The sequence below is a fragment of the Orcinus orca genome, chromosome 2, assembly GCF_937001465.1.
Source record: "Orcinus orca chromosome 2, mOrcOrc1.1, whole genome shotgun sequence".
In the NCBI taxonomy this organism is placed as follows: Eukaryota; Metazoa; Chordata; class Mammalia; order Artiodactyla; family Delphinidae; genus Orcinus; species Orcinus orca.
In genome coordinates, this window is record NC_064560.1 from 87,390,138 (window position 1) to 87,409,652 (window position 19,515).

The window sequence follows — 19,515 nt, forward strand, 5'->3', positions numbered from 1 at the left end:
CCATCTGTATGTCTTTGGAGAAACGTCCATTTAGGTCTTCTGCCCATTTTTGGATTGGGTTGTCTGTTTTTTTTTAATATTGAGCTGCATGAGCTGTTTTTATATTTTGGAGATTAATCCTTTGTCCGTTGATTGGTTTGCAAATATTTTCTCCCATCCTGAGGGTTGTCTTTTTGTTTTGTTTATGGTTTCCTTTGCTGTGCAAAAGCTTTGAAGTTTCATTAGGTCCCATTTGTTTATTTTTGTTTTTATTTCCATTACTCTAGGAGGTGGATCAAAAAAGATCTTGCTGTGATTTATGTCATAGAGTGTTCCACTTATGTTTTCCTCTAAGGGTTTTATAGTATTCGGTCTTACATTTAGGTCTTGAATCCATTTTGAGTTTATTTTTGTGCATGGTGTTATGGAGTGTTCTAATTTCATTCTTTTACATGTAGCTGTCCAGTTTTCCCAGCACCACTTATTGAAGAGACTGTCTTTTCTCCATTATATATCCTTGCCTCGTTTGTCATAGATTACCTGACCATAGGTGCGTGGGTTTATCTCTGGGCTTTCTATCTTGTTCCATTGATCTATATTTCTGTTCTTGTACAAGTACCATACTGTCTTGATTACTGCAGCTTTGTAGTATAGTCTGAAGTCAGGGAGTATGATTCGTCCATCTCCGCTTGTTTCCCTCAAGACTGCTTTGGCTATTCGGGGTCTTTTGTGTCTGCATATAAATTTTAAGATTTTTTTTCCAGTTCTGTAAAAAATGCCATTGGTAATTTGATAGGGATTGCATTGAATCTGTAGATTGCTTTCGGTAGTATAGTCATTTTCACAATATTGATTCTTCCAATCCAAGAACATGGTATATCTCTCCATCTGTTGGTCATCTTTAATTTCTTTCATCCATGTCTTATAGTTTTCTGCATACAGGTCTTTTGTCTCCCCAGGTAGGTTTATTCCTAGGTATTTTATTCTTTTTGTTGCAGTGGTAAATGGCAGTGTTTCCTTAATTTCTCTTTCAGATTTTTCATTAGTATATAGGAATGCAAGAGATTTCTGTGCATTAATTTTGTATCCTGCTACTTTACTGAATTCATTGATTAGCTCTAGTAGTTTTCTGGTAGCATCTGTAGGATTCTCTATGTATAGTATCATGTCATCTACAAACAGTGACAGTTTTACTTCTTCTTTTCCAATTTGTATTCCTTTTATTTCTTTTTCTTCTCTGATTGCTGTAGCTAGGACTTCCAAAACTATGTTGAATAAGAGTGCTGAGAGTGGACATCCTTGTCTTTTTCCTGATCTTAGAGGAAATGCTTTCAGTTTTTCACCATTGAGAATGATGTTCGCTGTGGGTTTGTTGTATATGGCCTTTATTATGTTGAGGTAGGTTCCCTCTCTGCCCACTTTCTGGAGAGTTTTTATCATAAATGGGTGTTGAATTTTGTCAGAAGCTATTTTGCATCTATTGAGATGATCATATGGTTTTTCTTCTTCAGTTTGTTAATACGGTGTATCACACTGATTGATTTGTGTATACTGAAGAATCCTTGCATCCCTGGGATAAATCCCACTTGATCGTGGTGTATGATCCTTTTAATGTGTTGTTGGATTCTGTTTGCTAGTATTTTGTTGAGGATTTTTACCTCTATATTCATCAGTGATATTGGTCTATAATTTTCTTTATTTGTAGTATATTTGTCTGTTTTGGTATCAGGGTGATGGTGGCCTCATAGAATGAGTTTGGGAGTGTTCCTTCCTCTGCAATTTTTGGGAACAGTTTGAGAAGGATGGGTGTTAGCTCTTCTGTAAACGTTTGATAGAATTCACCTGTGAAGCCATCTCATCCTGGACTTTTGTTTGTTGGAAGATTTTTAATCACAGTTTCAATTTCATTACTTGTGATTGGTCTGTTCATATTTTCTCTTTCTTCCTGGTTCAGTCGTGGAAGGTTATACCTTACTAAGAATTTGTCCATTTCTTCCAGGTTGTCCATTTTATTGGCATAGAGTGGCTTGTAGTAGTCTCTTAGGATGCTTTGTATTTCTGCGGTGTCTGTTGTAACTTCTCCTTTTTCATTTCTAATTTTATTGATTTGAGTCCTCTCCCTCTTTTTCTTGATGAGTCTGGCTAATGGGTTATCAATTTTGTTTATCTTCTCAAAGAACCAGCTTTTAGTTTTATTGATCTTTGCTATTGTTTTCTTTGTTTCTATTTCATTTCTTTCTTCTCTGATCTTTATGATTTCTTTCTTTCTGCTAACTTTGGGTTTTGTTTGTCCTTCTTTCTCTAGTTCTTTTAGGTGTAAGGTTAGATTCTTTATTTGAGGTTTTTCTTGTTTCTTGAGGTAGGCTTGTATAGCTATAAACTTGCCTCTTCGAACTGCTTTTGCCAATTCACATAGGTTTTGGATCATCGTGTTTTCCTTGTCATTTGTCTCTAGGTATTTTTTGATTTCCTCTTTGATTTCTTCAGTGATGTCTCGGTTATTTAGTAACGTATTGTTTAGCCTCCATGTGATTGTGTTTTTTACGTTTTTTTCCCTGTAATTAATTGATTTCTGATCTCAAAGTGTTGTGGTCAGAAAAGATGCTTGATATGATTTCAATTTTCTAAAATTTACTGAGGCTTGATTTGTGACCCAAGATGTGATCTATCCTGGAGAATGTTCTGTGCGCACTTGAGAAGAAAGTGTAATCTGCTGTTTTTGGATGGAATATCTTATAAATATCAATTAAATCTATCTGGTTTACTGTGTCATTTAAAGTTTCTGTTTCCTTATTTATTTTCATTTTCCATGATCTGTCTATTGGTGTAAGTGAGGCGTTAAAGGCCCCCACTATTATTGTGTTGCTGTCGATTTCCTCTTTTATAGGTGTTAGCAGTTGCCTTATGTATTGAGATGCTTCTATGTTGGGTGCATATATATTTATAATTGTTATATCCTCTTCTTGGATTGATCCCTTGATCATTATGTAGTGTCCTTCCTTGTCTCTTGTAACATTGTATATTTTAAAGTCTATTTAATCTGGTATATGTATTGCTACTCCATCTTTCTTTTGATTTCCATTTGTGTGGAGTATCTTTTTCCATCCTCTCAATTCAGTCTGTATTTGTCCCTATGTCAGAAGTGGGTCTCTTGTAGACAGCATATATATGGGTCTTGTTTTTGTATCCATTCAGCAAGCCTGTGTCTTTTGGTTGGAGCATTTAATCCATTCACGTTTAAGGTAATTATCGATATGTATGTTCCTATGACCATTTTCTTAATTGTTTTGGGGTTTATTTTTGTAGGTCCTTTTCTTCTCTTGTGTTTCCTACTTAGAGAAGTTACTTTAGCATTTGTTGTAGAGCTAGTTGCGTGGTGCTGAATTCTCTTAGCTTTTGCTTGTCTGTAAAGCTTTTGATTTCTCCCTGAATCTGAATGAGATCCTTGCCGGGTAGAGTAATCTTGGTTGTAGATTCTTCCCTTTCATCACTTTAAATATGTCATGCCACTCCCTTCTGGCTTGTAGAGTTTCTGCTGAGAACTCAGCTGTTAACCTTATGGGAGTTCCCTTTTATGTTATTTGTTGTTTTTTCCTTGTTGCTTTCAGTAATTTTTCTTTGTCTTTAATTTTTGTCAGTTTGATTACTTTGTGTCTTGGCGTGTTTCTCCTTGGGTTTATCCTGCCTGGTACTCTCTGCGCTTCCTGGACTTGGGTGGCTATTTACTTTCCCAGGTTAGGGAAGTTTTCGACTATAATCTCTTCACATATTTTCTCTGGTCCTTTCTCTCCCTCTTCTCCTTCTGGGACCCCTATAATGTGAATGTTGTTGCATTTGATGTTGTCCCAGAGGTCTCTTAGTCTGTCTTCATTTCTTTTCATTCTTTTTTCTTTATTCTGTTCCACAGCAGTGAATTCCACCATTCTGTCTTCCAGGTCACTTATCCGTTCTTCTGCCTCAGTTATTCTGCTATTGATTCCTTCTAGTGTAGTTTTCATTTCAGTTATTGTATTGTTCATCTCTGTTTGTTTGTTCTTTAATTCTTATAGGTCTTTGTTAAACATGTCTTGCATCTTCTCAATCTTTGCCTCCATTTTTTTTTCTGAGGTCCTGGATCATGTTCACTATCATTATTCTGAATTCTTTTTCTGGGAGGTTGTGTATCTCCACGTCATTTAGTTGTGTTTCTTGATTTTTATCTTGTTCCTTCATCTGTTACATAGCCCTCTGCCTCTCCATCTTGTGTGACTTTCTGTGAATGTGGGTTTTGTTCTGCAGGCTACAGGATTGTAATTCTTCTTGCTCCTGCTGTCTGCACTCTGGTGCTGTACAAAAGGCCAGTACCTCAGACTACTCTTACATGTATTCCAGAATTTCTGTCTCAGGTTAAAAACTATGTCATCCTTTTCCTGGAGAATACTCATACTGAAGTAGAAGGCAGAGATGTACACCGGCCCACTGAGCACCTGGTCGCACAGCACCTTGCCCAGGACGGCACACAGCGCGCGCCCTGGCAACACACGTGCAGCCATGTGTAGTTGAAGTTTGTGTGGAAGGCCACCGCCACGGTGGCCACGTGCCGTGTCTGCCACCAGTTGGCAGGCCTGCCCTGCAGCTGCTGCTGCAGCGCATCGCCAGCTGAGAAGAGCGCGGCGTCCAAAAGCTGGTATTTTGAAAAGAGCAATGAAATTAATAAAGCTTGAGTCCAGCACCATTCAATAGAACTTTCTGTGAGGATGGAAATGTTCTCCAACTATGCTAGTCAAAACTGTAGCCACTAGCCACATGTGGTTGTTAAACACCTGAAATTTTTAAAAAATTTAAAACTGAAGTTTTAATTAAATCAGTTTAAATTTGAATGGCCATGTGTAGCTAGTGGCTGCTGTATTGGATAGTGTAGTTCTGGCCATTCTGATCAAGAAATATGAGAGAAGACACAAATACTGTTATCTGAAATGAACAAGTGGACACAGTTACATATGGTATAGACATCAAAAGGTTGAGGAAAGATTATGAACATTTATGCCAATATATTCAACAACTTAGATGAAATGGACAGATTCCTTGAATGTCAACAGTTATCAAAATTGACCCAAGGAAAAATAAAGAATCTCTTTATCTTTTTAGTCCTGTATCAATGATTGGATTCATAAGTAAAATCTTCCCACACATGAAAGCAAAAAAGTCCAGGCCCATATAGCTTCAGTAGTCAATTTTATTTAAGAAATGTTTTCATTTTCGTTTTTTTTATTTTTGGCTGCGTTGGGTCTTCGTTGCTGTGCGCAGGCTTTCTCTAGTTTCGGTGAGCGGGGGCTACTCTTTGTTATGATGCACGGGCTTCTCATTGTGGTGGCTTATCTTGTTGCGGAGCCTGGGCTCTAGGCGCACAGGCTTCAGTCGCTGTAGCACGCGGGCTCAGTAGTTGTGCCACGTGGGCCCTAGAGTGCGCGGGCTTCAGTAGTTGTGGTTTGTGGCCTCATTAGTTGTGGCTCATGGGCTCTAGAGCGCCGACTCAGTAGTTGTGGTACATGGCCTTAGTTGCTCCATGGCATGTGGGATTTTCCAGGATCAGGGATTGAACCCATGTCCCCTGCATTGGCAGGTGGATTCTTAACCACTGAACCACCAGGGAAGTCCTTAAGGAATGTTTAAGAAAGCAGTTATACCAGTTCTCCTCAACTCTTTCAGAAAACAGAGGAGCAAGTAGTACTATACAAATCATATCATGAGACCAGTATTATTACTCTAAATCCAAAATTAGATAGCATTACAAGAAAATTACAGTCTAACGTTCCTCACAGTGAGAGATGTAAAAATCCTTAACAAAATAAGAGCAGCGTGAATTCAGCAATATATTTAAAGAATAATACATGAAGAGCAAGTGGAAATTCAGGAATGAAAGATTAGTTTGATATAGAAAATCAATCAATATAATGTATTATATATATGTATATAGAGAGTCATAATTTATAATATAGATATTAATCATCTAAAAAAGAAAAACCATATCATCTTAGTAGATGGGTATAAGGAACTTGTCATAATTCTATGCCCATTCCTATTTAAAAACTTGTAGCAGCCTAGGAATAGAAGGCAACTTCCTCAACTTTATAAAGAATACACATGACAGTTCTACAGCAGACTTCATATGTTATGGTGAAAGACTGAGTACTTCTTCCCTGACATTAAGAACAAGGGAAAGATATCTGCTTTTGCCTCTCAGATTTAACATTGTACTAAAGGTAATTGTGCAACAAGGCAGCAAAAAGAAATAGGTACATAGATTGAAAAGGAAGATGTAGACAGCATGATCATCTACATAGAAAGTACTAACGGGTTTAAAAAATGCTTCTTTAATCTGAAAAGTGAATTTAACAGTCTCACAGTATACCAGCTAAATATAGAAAATTAAATTGTAATATTCTAGCCATGAACACTTGGAAAATGAAACTTATAAATTCCATTTATATATCTGTGGCAGCCAGCCACAGTAGCTATTCCCCATTTATCCCCATCTTCTGGTATTTACAACCTTGTGTAGTCTCCTCCCATATTTTGCCAGTGTTGGTCTATGTGACCTATAGGACATAGCAGAAGTAACAGTACATCACTTCCAAAATTGTTAAAAAAGACTACAGTTTCCATCTTAGGTACTTTCTCACTTGCTAGCTCTCTCTCGGATCACTGTCTCTTGGAGGATCAAGCTGCTGTTGTGAGTAGCCCTACTGAGAATCCCACTGAAGCCTCTAGTCAAAGGCAGTGGAGACCTTTGAGGCTTGCCTCTAAGGTCACATGAGTGACCTTAGAGACAGGTCCTTCAGTTCCATTCTAGTTTTGAAATGACCACAGCCTTGGCTGACAGCTTGAATACAACTCATGAGAGACCCTGTCAGAACCACCCAGCTAAGCAGCTCTTGAAACCTGTTCCTCCACAAAGTCTGTGATATTACGTGTTATTTTAAAGTGCTAGGCTTTGGAGTGATTTGATATGCAATGGATTATAATATAGCATACCAAAACATGAAATATTTAGGGATAAATTTACCAAATACTGTTAGAGTATATAACTGAGAGAAATTGAAAAATGCCTAAATAAATGAAGAGAGATACATATTTTTGTATTTCTGAGATGTCAGTTCTCCCCCAGATGGATCTGTGGATTGAATGAAGTCCCAGTGAATATCAAAGCAGATTTTGGGGTAGCAATTCATATGCTGATAACTAAGATTTTTATAGAAATGTAGAATATCTAGAATGACCAAAACAATTGTGAAGAAGAATAATGATGCTGGAGGTCTTACACTATATGATTTTAAGATTAAAATAATCATGACATTGTTCTCTTAGTGTAAGCAAGAGAGCAATAGAAACCTACTGTATAGCACAGGGAACTGTACTCAATGCTCTATGGTGACCTAAATGGGAAGGAAATCCAAAAAAGAGGGGAAGTATGTATATGTATAGCTGATTCACTTTGCTGTACAGAAGAAGCTAACACAACATTGTAAAGCTACTATACTCCAATAAAAAAATTTTAGTAATTTTAGAAAAATTGAATAAAATCCTTTTCCGCAGAAAAAAAATAAAAAACAGAGTCCAGGAAAAGATCTATACATATATTGTCCATTGATTTTCCCCAAAGGCCCTCAGATAATTCAGTGGGGGTATATATAGTTTTTAAAAAAATAAACAGCACTGGAACAACCTGGATATCCATATGTTCAAGAGAACTTTGACCCTTACCTTATATTATACATAAAAATTAACTTGAAATGGGTCATACAGCTCTTTGCAAAGAACGAAACTATCAAATTGATAGAAGAAAACCTGAGAGAAAATCTTTGCAGTCTTGGGACAAAATTTATTAGATGGGACATAAGAGCATGAAGTATAAAAGGAAAAAATTGAGAAATTAGAGTTCACCAAAATTGAAAACTTCTACTTTAAAAAAAGATATTGTAAAAAAAACATAAAGCATATCACAGCCTGGGAAACAATATTCATAATAATTTATAATACATAACCGATAATGGGCTTCAAAATATTTTTTAAAAACCTCCTGCAATAATAAGAGAAACAGTTCAGTTAAAAATGGTCAAGAGGGGACTTCCCTGGCAGTCCAGTGGTTAAGACTGTGCTTCCACTGCAGGGGGCGCAGGTTTGATCCCTGTTTGGGGAAGACCCCACATGCCACGCGGTGCAGCCAAAAAAAAAATGTTACTTTCTGGTTAAAAAAAAAAAAATGATCAAGAGGTTTAAGCGTACACTTAGAAAAGAAGATATATGAATCATCTATAGGCGCATTAAAGATTACCAGCTTTATAAGTCATTAGGGAATGCAAATTATAATCACAGTGAAGTCACATTAACACCCTGTGTCATGGCTAAAGTTTAAGAAGTTGACAGTACTGATGGTGAGTGTGTGGAGCAGCTGGAATGCTTATCCACTGTGCTGACAATGTAAAATATAGTACAGTTATTTTGGAAAACAGTGTCAGTTTTTTATAAAGGTAAGCATATGCTTTCCATATGTTCTCTCCACGTAAGAAATGAACACATATGTTCACATGAAGACTTTTTATAGATCAAACTCTAAAATGTAATGTTGAGTGAAACCTTACACAAAAGAGAGCATACTGTTTTATTCCACTAATATCAAATTCCAGAAAATGCAAACCAGTCGATATGGACAGCAGGTTAGTGGTTGCCTTGGTCCAGGAGGGTGTGTGGGGGATTGTCGAAGAAAGGGCTTGAGGGAACTTTGGGAGATGATGGAAATTTTTCTTTTCTTTTTTTGGCCGTGCCACATGGCATGCCGGATCTTAGTTCCCCCACCAGGGATCGAACCCATGCCCTCTGCAGTGGAAGTGCAGAGTCTTAACCACTGGACCGCCAGGGAAGTCCCCGGAAATATTCTATATCTTCTTTTGGTGGCAGTTTTGTCTAAACTTAACTAACTGTATGCTTATAATGAGTATGTTCTACAATATGTAAATTTTACCACAATTTTAAAAATTAATTGCATATCATGAAGCCTGACATAAGTCTTAGATAGATATCTAGAAGAGACTATTTTTCATGGAATTAAGCATACCAAAAATTAAAATATGTTATGGGAACCCCAGGAAGTGTCCACACCTTACTCATCAGGGCCTCATCAGGACCAGAGTGGGAACTAGCCAGCTTGACTGATCTTGGGGAAGGCTTCAGTGCCGGGAAGACCTGACCATCTTTTGCTTTTTGCCAGGGCTGTGGCAGGGCACAAAGATTCTGACGTGGGGACCTCCACGTTACTCTCAAAAGAGAGAGGAGAAACAGCCTGGCATTTGGAGTCAGGCAGTGCCAGGTACAAATTCTGGCTCTGCTACTTAGCCCCTGTATTCCTGTGTGTGGAAGATGTTGTTTCTCAGAGCCTCAATTTCCTTCTCTGAAAGGTAGTCCCCACTGCACAGGGGCATCGCGAGGCTCAAATGTGATAATGAATGCCAAAGCCCTTGTCTGCTATCCACTGCAGAGATTTGCATTAAAATAATTTAAAATATTCTAAAAAAAAAAATGTTACGTGATCAGAATTCTTGTTTGAAAATGGTAGATGGAAACAAATACAGGATATGCCAATATGTATTTTGGGGAAGCCTGCAGGAAAGTCAGGGAGCTATTTCTATTGAGTTGATAGAATAAGGCTATTTATCAAATTTAGGAAATCAATGTGGATAAACAAACATGAATGTCTGCCTTACAGACAATAACAAAAATTGATTCTTTTTTTTTTTTTTTTTTTGTCAGCTGCAAGTGGCTTGTGGGACTTTAGTTCCCCAACCAGGGATTGAACCCATGCGTTCGGCAGCAAAAGCACAGAGTCCTAACCACTAGATCACCAGGGAATTCCCTGAATCTCTGTCTTCCAGGGAATTCTCTGAATCTCTGTCTTCTAAAGTAGCATGAGAAACCTTTATCTATCAAATGAAAACTAACAAGGGGGAATATGGATTTGAAGAGTGAAATAAAAGTGAAACAAAATACAAGAAACAAGTACTATGATTTAAATTAATAAAAATAGATTAATATCACCAATTAAAATCTCAAAATGAATTTTTCAAAAAGTTTAATTAAATGATATCTAGATTCTTAAAATGATAAAAATAAAAGGATGGAGAAAGCTATGTCAGGCACAGGTGAACAATAGCAGTAAATAAAACTAGATAGTAATTTGAGCAGATCTTCATCAGTAGAATTTATAAAAAGATTTAGTTGAGAAAGACAGAAGCTGAATTCACTAGGAAGTTTTGAGAAACTTGTAAAATACAAGTTATTGTTTTATAAAACTTAATGCCTAATTTGCTTGATTAATGGGAAGAAAATAAGGTGAAAATAAATACTGGGTAACAATAGCTGTGATAGGAAGGGGATGACTTGTATCAGAGATTTAAAGGTTCTCGTACTCTTTAGAAAAAGAGAATAGAGAATTAATTTAGTTTAGAATTCATGAATATGTAAAAAATTCAAGAATAATCAAAGAGGAGAGTGTATATAACTTCCAAAACAAAACAAAGAAAGCAGAATATAAAGAAAATAGTTCAGTAGAAGTCTGGGTAAAAGCATACAATAATTAGGGTAGATACAAAACATAAAATAAGGCAGAAAACATTCCAGATATATCAGTAATACGAATAAAACAAACCCAACTAAACAGTTTAAAAAAAGATTATGCAATTAAAATAAAATTCAGCTGTAAGATGTTTATAAGAGACAAACCTAAAGCATATGAACACAAAAAGATATGACCACAAAAATATAAAATATTCGAATAAAGTTGTATCAGAAAGTTTATTCTTACTCTCTTGTACATTTTCGCACCCCCTTTAGACAACTCCTCTTAAGATGTCTGTTACTATAAATTAATTTTGCCTTTTCTAAAACAGAAATGGAATCATACAGTATTCTTTTGTGTTCTGATTCTGTTATGTAACATAATTATATATGTGTTCATTTATCTTGTTCCCTATATCAGTAATTTGTTGCTGAGTTGTATTCCATTGTATATGTATATACAATTGTGTATACAACTTTGTGTTTATCATTTATTTCTTGATGGATATAAGGTTTGTACTCTCTTGAGCTATTGTGAAGAACCCTGCTATAAACATTCTTGTTCAATTCATTTTGTGTATATAACTTTTCATTCCTTGGGTAAAAGTTATGATGGAGTTTACTGTGTCATAAAGTAGACATATGTTTAACATCATTAGGAACTATCAAACTTTTGGCACTTTAAAGATGTTCCATTTTCTTTTGTCCTACATTATTTGTGATGTTAAACTCAGATGTCATTCTGTTGTCGTTCTTTCATATCTAATATACCTTTTTTCATCTGGCTGCTTCAAGATTTTCTCTTTATTTTTTCATTTTCAGCAGTTTGACTGTGATGTCCCTAGATATCATTTATATTTATATTTATGCTGTTTGGTATTAGCTATACCTTTTGGACCTGTGCTTCATTATTTTTCATCAAATTTAGGAAATTTTTGGTCAGTATTTTTTCAGAAATCTTTTTCTGCTGCAATTTCTCTTTTTCTTCTGAGACCCCAATTACATGCTCTTAGAATATTTGATATTGTCTCAGATTCCTCATATTCTGTGGATTTTTCTTCTATCTTTGTTCTTCCTGTTCTTCATGTTGGATAATTTTTATTTATCCGATATCAGGTTCATTATGCTGTTTCAAGTTGCCTTGTAAAACCATAGAATGAATTTTTCATTTCAGAAAATTTCTATTTATCTGATATCAAGTTCATTATGCTGTTTCAAGTCTCCTTGTAAAACCATAGAATGAAATTTTCATTTCAGAAAATTTCAGTTTTCAGTTCCAGAATATCCATTTGGATTCTTTTTACAGTTTCCATTTCTCTCCTGAGATTTTTTTGTTAGGTCATAAGACTGTCTTATACTTTTAGTCATTGAACATTATGATAGCAATTTTAAAGTCCTTTTATGCTAATTCCAACAAGTGGGCAATGTTGGGATCTGATGCTGTGGAAATGGGATCAAGAAGAAAGGTGCACAGGACTTCATTTTCTAATCTCAGTGGTCAGTTGCAAGTGATCAGTATATTATTCCTTTAAAGTATTTAATAATTAATGTTTAAAAAATCATTACACAAAGGGAAATAACATGCATAAAAGAAACGCCCTATTGTGTTGGCAACACCAAAAACGAGAAGAAAATTCCCGGTGAGCACTTTACAGTTTAAGAAGAATTTAAGAACATGAATCCAATAAAGCAGTAGCACAAATTTAAGACTATGAAATATCAGAATGATGTTGAAATAGATTTTGAACTACTAAATCAAGTAGAGGCATAAATCAACACCTATATGATCTCAATAGAGGAAACATATCTGAAAATTGCATTACTAATATTAAGGAAAGGCCTGAAGTGATTATATTTCAATATGCAGAAGAAAAGAATTCATATGGCGAATAGAAAATGATAATTTGTCATAAGGATATTTGGTGTCCATGACTTAGGAACTGAATAAATGAAACAAAAACAATGCATTCAAATATGTAAGAAAATAAAGTTGTTCAAAGTTGTAACTGAATTTGTTGATCCCAAGACATATGTTTTCCAGTAACAGTTTTTATGTGGGTATAGATGTATGTCTTCAGTTCTGTTGGGTATATACTTAGTAGTGGAATTTCTGGGTCATATGGTAACTCTGTTTAATTTTTTGTTGAACTGCTAGACTGTTTCGCAAAGTGACTGTATCATTTCACATTCAGCAGTGTATGCAAGTTTCCAATTTTTACGTGTCCTTGCCAACACTTACTATCTTCCTTTTTTTATTATAGTCATGCTAGGGGGTGTGAAGTGCAATCTCATTGTAGTTTTATTTTTATTTTTTTGCGGTACGTGGGCCTCTCACTGTTGTGGCCTCTCCCGTTGCGGAGCACAGGCTCCGGACGCGCAGGCTCAGCGGCCATGGCTCACGGGCCCAGCCACTCCGCGGCATGTGGGATCTTCCCGGACTGGGGCACGAACCCGTATCCCCTGCATCGGCAGGTGGACCCTCAACCACTGTGCCACCAGGGAAGCCCTCATTATAGTTTTGATTTCATTTCTCTGATGACTAATGATGTTGAGCATCTTTTTATGTACTTATTAGCCATTTGTGTGTTGTCTTTGGAAAAATATCTATTCATACTCTGTTCATTTTGAAAGTGGGTTATCTTTTGTATTATTCAGTTGCAAAAGTTCTTTTTATACTCTGGATTCAAGCTTCTTATCAGATATTTGATGGGCCATTTTCTGTTGATACCATTTTGTGGGTTGTCTTTTCACTTTCTTGATATAGTGTCCTTTGAAGCACGAAAGTATTAGATTTTGGTGATGTCTAGTTTCTCAGTCTTTCTCTCTGGTTGCTTGTGCTTTTGGTTTCATCTCTAAGTAACCATTGCCTAATCCAATGTCAGGAATATTTACTCCTATGTTTTAAGAGTTTTATACTTCTAGCATTTGTATTTTGGTCTTTGATCCAACTTCATTCTTTTCCATGTGGACATATAGTTTTCCCAGTTTTTGTTGAAGAGATTATTCTTTTCCCATTGAATTGTCTTGGCACCTTTATCAAAATTTAGTTGATCATAAATGTATTTCTGTACTCTCACTTCCTTTCCATTGACCTATTTGTCTATCTTTATGCTGGTGCCATACTGTCTCAGTTACTTTATCTTTGTAGTAAGTTTTTAATTCAGGAAGTATGAGTCTTCCAACCATGTTCTCTTTTTTCAACATGGCTATTCTGGGTCCTTTGCATTTCCATATTAATTTTAGGATCAGCTTATTCATTTCAGAAAAAAAAAAAAAGGCAGCTGGAATTTTAATAGAGATTGCATTGATCTGTAGATGAATTTGGGGAACACTGCCATCTTAACAATATTAAGTTTTCCAGTCCATGAGCATGGATGGCTTTCCATTTATTTAGGTTTTCTTTAATTGCTTTTTATGATGCTTTGTAGTTTTTCAGTAGATATTTTATATTTTTTGTTCAATTTATTCCTTTTATATTATTTTATTGCTATTATTAATGGAATTGTTTTCTTAATTTCATTTTCCAATTGTTTATTGCTAAGTTGATTTTTGAATATTGATCTTATATCTTATAATTTTGCTAAACTTGTTTAATAGTCCTAATTTTTTGTGTGAATTACTTAGGATTTTCCACATACAAGATTGTTATCTCAAAGATACTTTTACTATTTTAAATATAGTTGTGTCTGTCTGTTAATCCCATACCCCTATTTTGTTCTTCCCTGCTTCCCTCTCCTCTTTGGTAACCACATGTTGGTTTTCTGTATCTGTGAGTCTGTTGCTGTTTTGCATATACATTCATTTGTATTTTTTTTAGATTCCATATATAAGTCATATAAAGTATTTGTCTTTCTCTGTCTGACTTACTTCACTACGCATAATATTCTCTAGGTCCTTCCACATTGCTGCAAATGGCAGTATTTCTTTTTTTTTTTTTATGTCTGAGTAATATGCCATTGTATACATATACCACATCTTCTTAAGCCAAGTGTTGGTTGATGGGCATGTGGGTTGCTTCCATGTCTTAGCTATTATAAACAGGGCTGCTATGAACATTGGAGTGCATGTATCTTTTCAAATTAGTGTTTTCATTTTTTCCAGATGTGTACCCAGGAGTGGAATTGCTGGATCATATGGTAGTTCCATTTTTAGTTTTTTGAGAAACCTCCGTACTGTTTTCCACAGTGGCTGTACCAATTTATATTCCCACCAATAGTGTATGAGCACTACCTTTTCTCCACATCCTCGCCAGAATTCATTATTTGTGTTTTTTGATGATAGCCATTCTGACCGGTGTGAGGTGATATCTCATTTTGGTTTTGATTTGCATTTCCCCAGTGATTAGCGATGTTGAGCATCTTTTTATGTGCCTGTTAGCCACCTGGGTGTCTCCTTTGGAAAAATGTCTATTCAAGTCTTCTGCCTATTTTTTTTTTAACATCTTTATTGGGGTATAATTGCTTTACAATGGTGTGTTAGTTTCTGCTTTATAACAAAGTGAATCAGTTATACATACACATATGTTCCCATATCTCTTCCCTCTTGCATCTCCCTCCCTCCCACCCTCCCTGTCCTACCCGTCCAGGTGGTCACAAAGCACCGAGCTGATATCCCTGTGCTATGTGGCTGCTTCCCACTGGCTATCTACCTTACGTTTTGTAGTGTATATATATATGTCCATGCCTCTCTCTCGCTTTGTCACAGCTCACCCTTCCCCCTCCCCATATCCTCAAGTCTGTTCTCCAGGAGGTCTGTGTCTTTATTCCTGTCTTACCCCTAGGTTCTTCATGACATTTTTTTTTTCTTAAATTCCATATATATGTGTTAGCATACGGTATTTGTCTTTCTCTTTCTGACCTACTTCACTCTGTATGACAGACTCTAGGTCTATCCACCTCATTATAAATAGCTCAATTTCATTTCGTTTTATGGCTGAGTAATACTCCATTGTATATATGTGCCACATCTTCTTTATCCATTCATCCGATGATGGGCACTTAGATTGTTTCCATCTCCGGGCTATTGTAAATAGAGCTGCAATGAAAAACTACAAATAGAACTACCATATGACCCAGCAATCCCACTACTGGGCATATACCCTGAGAAAACCATAATTCAAAAAGAGTCATGTACCAAAATGTTCATTGCCCATTTTTTAATTAGATTTTTTGTTTAAAAAATATTGGTAATTCTTGAGGAAGCAATTCGTCATCTTTGATTCTTAGTGTCTTTATATGTAAGATTAATTGATCTCTAAAATCTGTAGTTTATAGGAGCAATATCCTGTTGCTGAAAAATGGTGCAAAGGAATCATTAGGAATTTTTTGAATATTAAAATAAGAAATGAGTTTGTATACTTCTAGACATCCAGCCCAGTTACCCTTGTATTTCCTGATAATATTTAAATGAGAGAAGAAATTAAAGAATTTATTATTAAATTCCCGAATTGGTTTCATTGTTGACTAAGTCAAATTTATAAGTAACAGTCATGGGATTGGTTCATATTATTATTATTTAGACATTTCTGATATGTTTAGCAAATATTTACTATTGAAGTATATTAATTTCATTTGTTCCTAGAAAAATTATTTCATGTTTAGTTTATCTTAGCATTGATTGAAAGTTTTTGCTTTCTCTATGCTAGGTATAACTCGGAAAAATCCCAGAACACCTCTTTCTGATCTTCAGGGAATGAATACTGTAAATGAAAAAAACCAACAGTAAGTATGTTTGGCTTAAGTTTTCAAGGACGTAAAGAAGAAATAACTAGAATTCTTATTAATACTTCTGTGGCTTTAAAAGTATGCAGTAAATCGGGCCTTTTTTTCTTTTAATTTCTTAAAGCTTTTGTAAATGGTGTAATAAGTTGAAAAGGTTAGAGTTAACAGTACAGTAAATTGTCTAAGATTGCCTCTAGTAAAGTGGTTGTACAATGTAAAAAAAGTTTCCCCAGGATAATTAAAAATGAGTGCATATGTTTTAATTTCTGAGACCATTCTTGCGTTTTAAATGTCTTTTGCAAAAGTAATGGGTATTCTGCTTCTTTCCATGGAGAAATCTTATTGGTAAGTAATAATTGAGTAGTTTGATTTACAACAAACTGTCCGATACCTTTTCTTGATGAGTGTGATACCCAAAGCTTACCTTTTACCATTTTCAATGAAGAATTCTTTTTTTTTTTTGAATATTCATTTATTTTTAATGACTTATTAGAACAAATACCTATAGATATCATTATATATATGATATATAAATTAATTATACAATATATCATGTATTAATTATTAAAACATACTCTGGTAAATATTATATATTCAATATGAAACAGGAGGAAAGGGGGCAGGGCACAACCTTTAAAAGAATTACATAGCCCGAGGACACAACATAAACTGATTAGAACAAAATAGGTCCAAGATGGCGGACGAGTCTACTTCCACTAGACCTTGAGCCTCAGTATACACTCATTGTAACACATCAGCAAGCTAAGCGACACACCCACAGGTGCCACGACAGTTCCAAGGATGACCATAAAGGTCAAAAAGTGGGCGGTGGCTCAATTCCTAGAAATCCCCACCCCTTCCCCAAAATAGCTGGAATACTCCTCCCACTCATCAGCGTATGAAATTACTCACCCCTATAAAACTAACAACCCCATACCCTGGTGCTGCCCTCGCCTTCTTTTTTTTTTTATTTTTTTTTATTTTTTTTTTATAGGTATACCTGGATTTAATTCTCACTTCTACCGCTTGGTAGCTGGATAGCCTTAGGCAAGTTTCATACCTCCCTGAAATTCACTTAATTCAGTCTGTAAAATGGCATAATAACTTATTATAGCATCCTTTTAGGAATTTTAAATCAGTTCTTGAAATAAAAGTACACAATATATAGACAAGTATGGATTCCTCAATAGATGTTTGACCTTTCATTTCTCCAGTATCCCACCTGCATCAAATAAAGAAAAATACTTTTTAAAATTTACGAATATTTCATTGTTGTAAAGTTAAAGCCATAAAAATAATCAAATGGCCTACTATCATACCGTTAGAAGAAAAAAAAAAGGTGTTCATGAGAGTTCCATATTAGAATACAAGTTTTCCTTAGGCACCTGTTTATGTATGCTATTCTGCTCTTTACAATAAATAATTAAATTTAAAAGACTTAATTCCTCACTTTTAAGACCTTATTAGTTTACAAATTACATATTGACCTATGCTAAATTTTATACCGACCCATGCTAATGAATTCAGTACAGAAAACAAAAAACACTGCACTCAAGCAAACTACATATATATATATATAACTTATATGAGAATTGCTACTCCAGCTTTCTTTTGGTTTCCATTTGCATGAAATACCTTTTTCCATCCCCTTACTTTCAGTCTGTATGTGTCTCTAGGTCTGAAGTGGGTCTCTTGTAGACAGCAAATATATGGGTCTTGTTTTTGTATCCATTCAGCCAATCTGTGTCTTTTGGTGGGAGCATTTAGTCCATTTACATTTAAGGTAATTATCGATATGTGTGTTCCCATTCCCATTTTCTTAATTGTTTGGGGTTTGTTATTGTAGGTCTTTTCCTTCTTTTGTGTTTCTTGCCTAGAGAAGTTCCTTTAGCAGTTGTTGTAGAGCTGGTTTGGTGGTGCTGAACTCTCTCAGCTTTTGCTTGTCTGTAAAGGTTTTAATTTCTCCATCAAATCTGAATGAGATCCTTGCTGGGTAGAGTAATCTTGGTTGCAGGTTTTTCTCCTTCAACACTTTCAATATGTCCTGCCACTCCCTTCTGGCTTGCAGAGTTTCTGCTGAAAGATCAGCTGTTAACCTTATGGGGATTCCCTTGTGTGTTATTTGTTGTTTTTCCCTTGCTGCTTTTAATATGTTTTCTTTGTATTTAATTTTTGACAGTTTGCTTAATATGTGTCTTGGCGTATTTCTCCTTGGATTTATCCTGTATGGGACTCTCTGTGCTTCCTGGACTTGATTAACTATTTCCTTTCCCATATTAGGGAAGTTTTCAACTATAATCTCTTCAAATATTTTCTCAGTCCCTTTCTTTTTCTCTTCTTCTTCTGGAACCCCTATAATTCGAATGTTGGTGCGTTTAATGTTGTCCCAGAGGTCTCTGAGACTGTCCTCAGTTCTTTTCATTCTTTTTTCTTTATTCTGCTCTGCAGTAGTTATTTCCACTATTTTATCTTCCAGGTCACTTATCCGTTCTTCTGCCTCAGTTATTCTGCTATTGATCCCATCTAGAGTACTTTTAATTTCATTTATTGTGTTGTTCATCGTTGCCTGTTTCATCTTTAGTTCTTCTAGGTCCTTGTTAACTGATTCTTGCATTTTGTCCATTCTATTGTCCATTCTATCTCCAAGATTTCGGATCAACCTTACTATCATTATTCTGAATTCTTTTTCCGGTAGACTGCCTATTTCCTCTTCATTTGTTAGGTCTGGTGGGTTTTTATCTTGCTCCTTCATCTGCTGTGTGTTTTTCTGTCTTTTCATTTTGCTTATCTTACTGTGTTTGTGGTCTCCTTTTTTGCAGGCTGAAGGTTCGTAGTTCCTGTTGTTTTTTGTGTCTGTCCCCAGTGGCTAAGGTTGGTTCAGTGGGTTGTGTCGGCTTCCTGGTGGAGGGTACTAGTGCCTGTGTTCTGGTGGATGAGGCTGGATCTTGTCTTTCTGGTGGGCAGGTCCACGTCTGGTGGTGTGTTTTGGGGTGTCTGTAGACTTATTATGATTTTGGGCAGCCTCTCTGCTAATGGGTGGGGTTGTGTTCCTGTCTTGCTAGTTGTTTGGCATAGGATGTCCAGCACTGTAGCTTGCTGGTCGTTGAGTGAAGCTGGGTGCTGGCGTTGAGATGGAGATCTCTCGGAGATTTTTGCTGTTTGATATTATGTGCAGCTGGGAGGCCTCTTGTGGACCAGTGTCCTGAAGTTGGCTCTCCCACCTCAG

General features: G+C 35.8%; 1 protein-coding gene across 11 annotated transcripts in view; it reads left to right on the forward strand.

Moving 5' to 3' along the window:
* Positions 1 to 19,515, forward strand: part of MYO9A (myosin IXA) — a 271,227-nt gene that overhangs the window by 127,282 nt on the left and 124,430 nt on the right. For all 11 annotated transcript variants that reach the window (XM_033439985.2, XM_033439989.2, XM_033439988.2 and 8 more), the window contains one exon: positions 16,214 to 16,289. In XM_033439985.2, the coding sequence (XP_033295876.2) occupies positions 16,214 to 16,289 (76 nt within the window). The remainder of the gene's footprint in view (positions 1 to 16,213; positions 16,290 to 19,515) is intronic.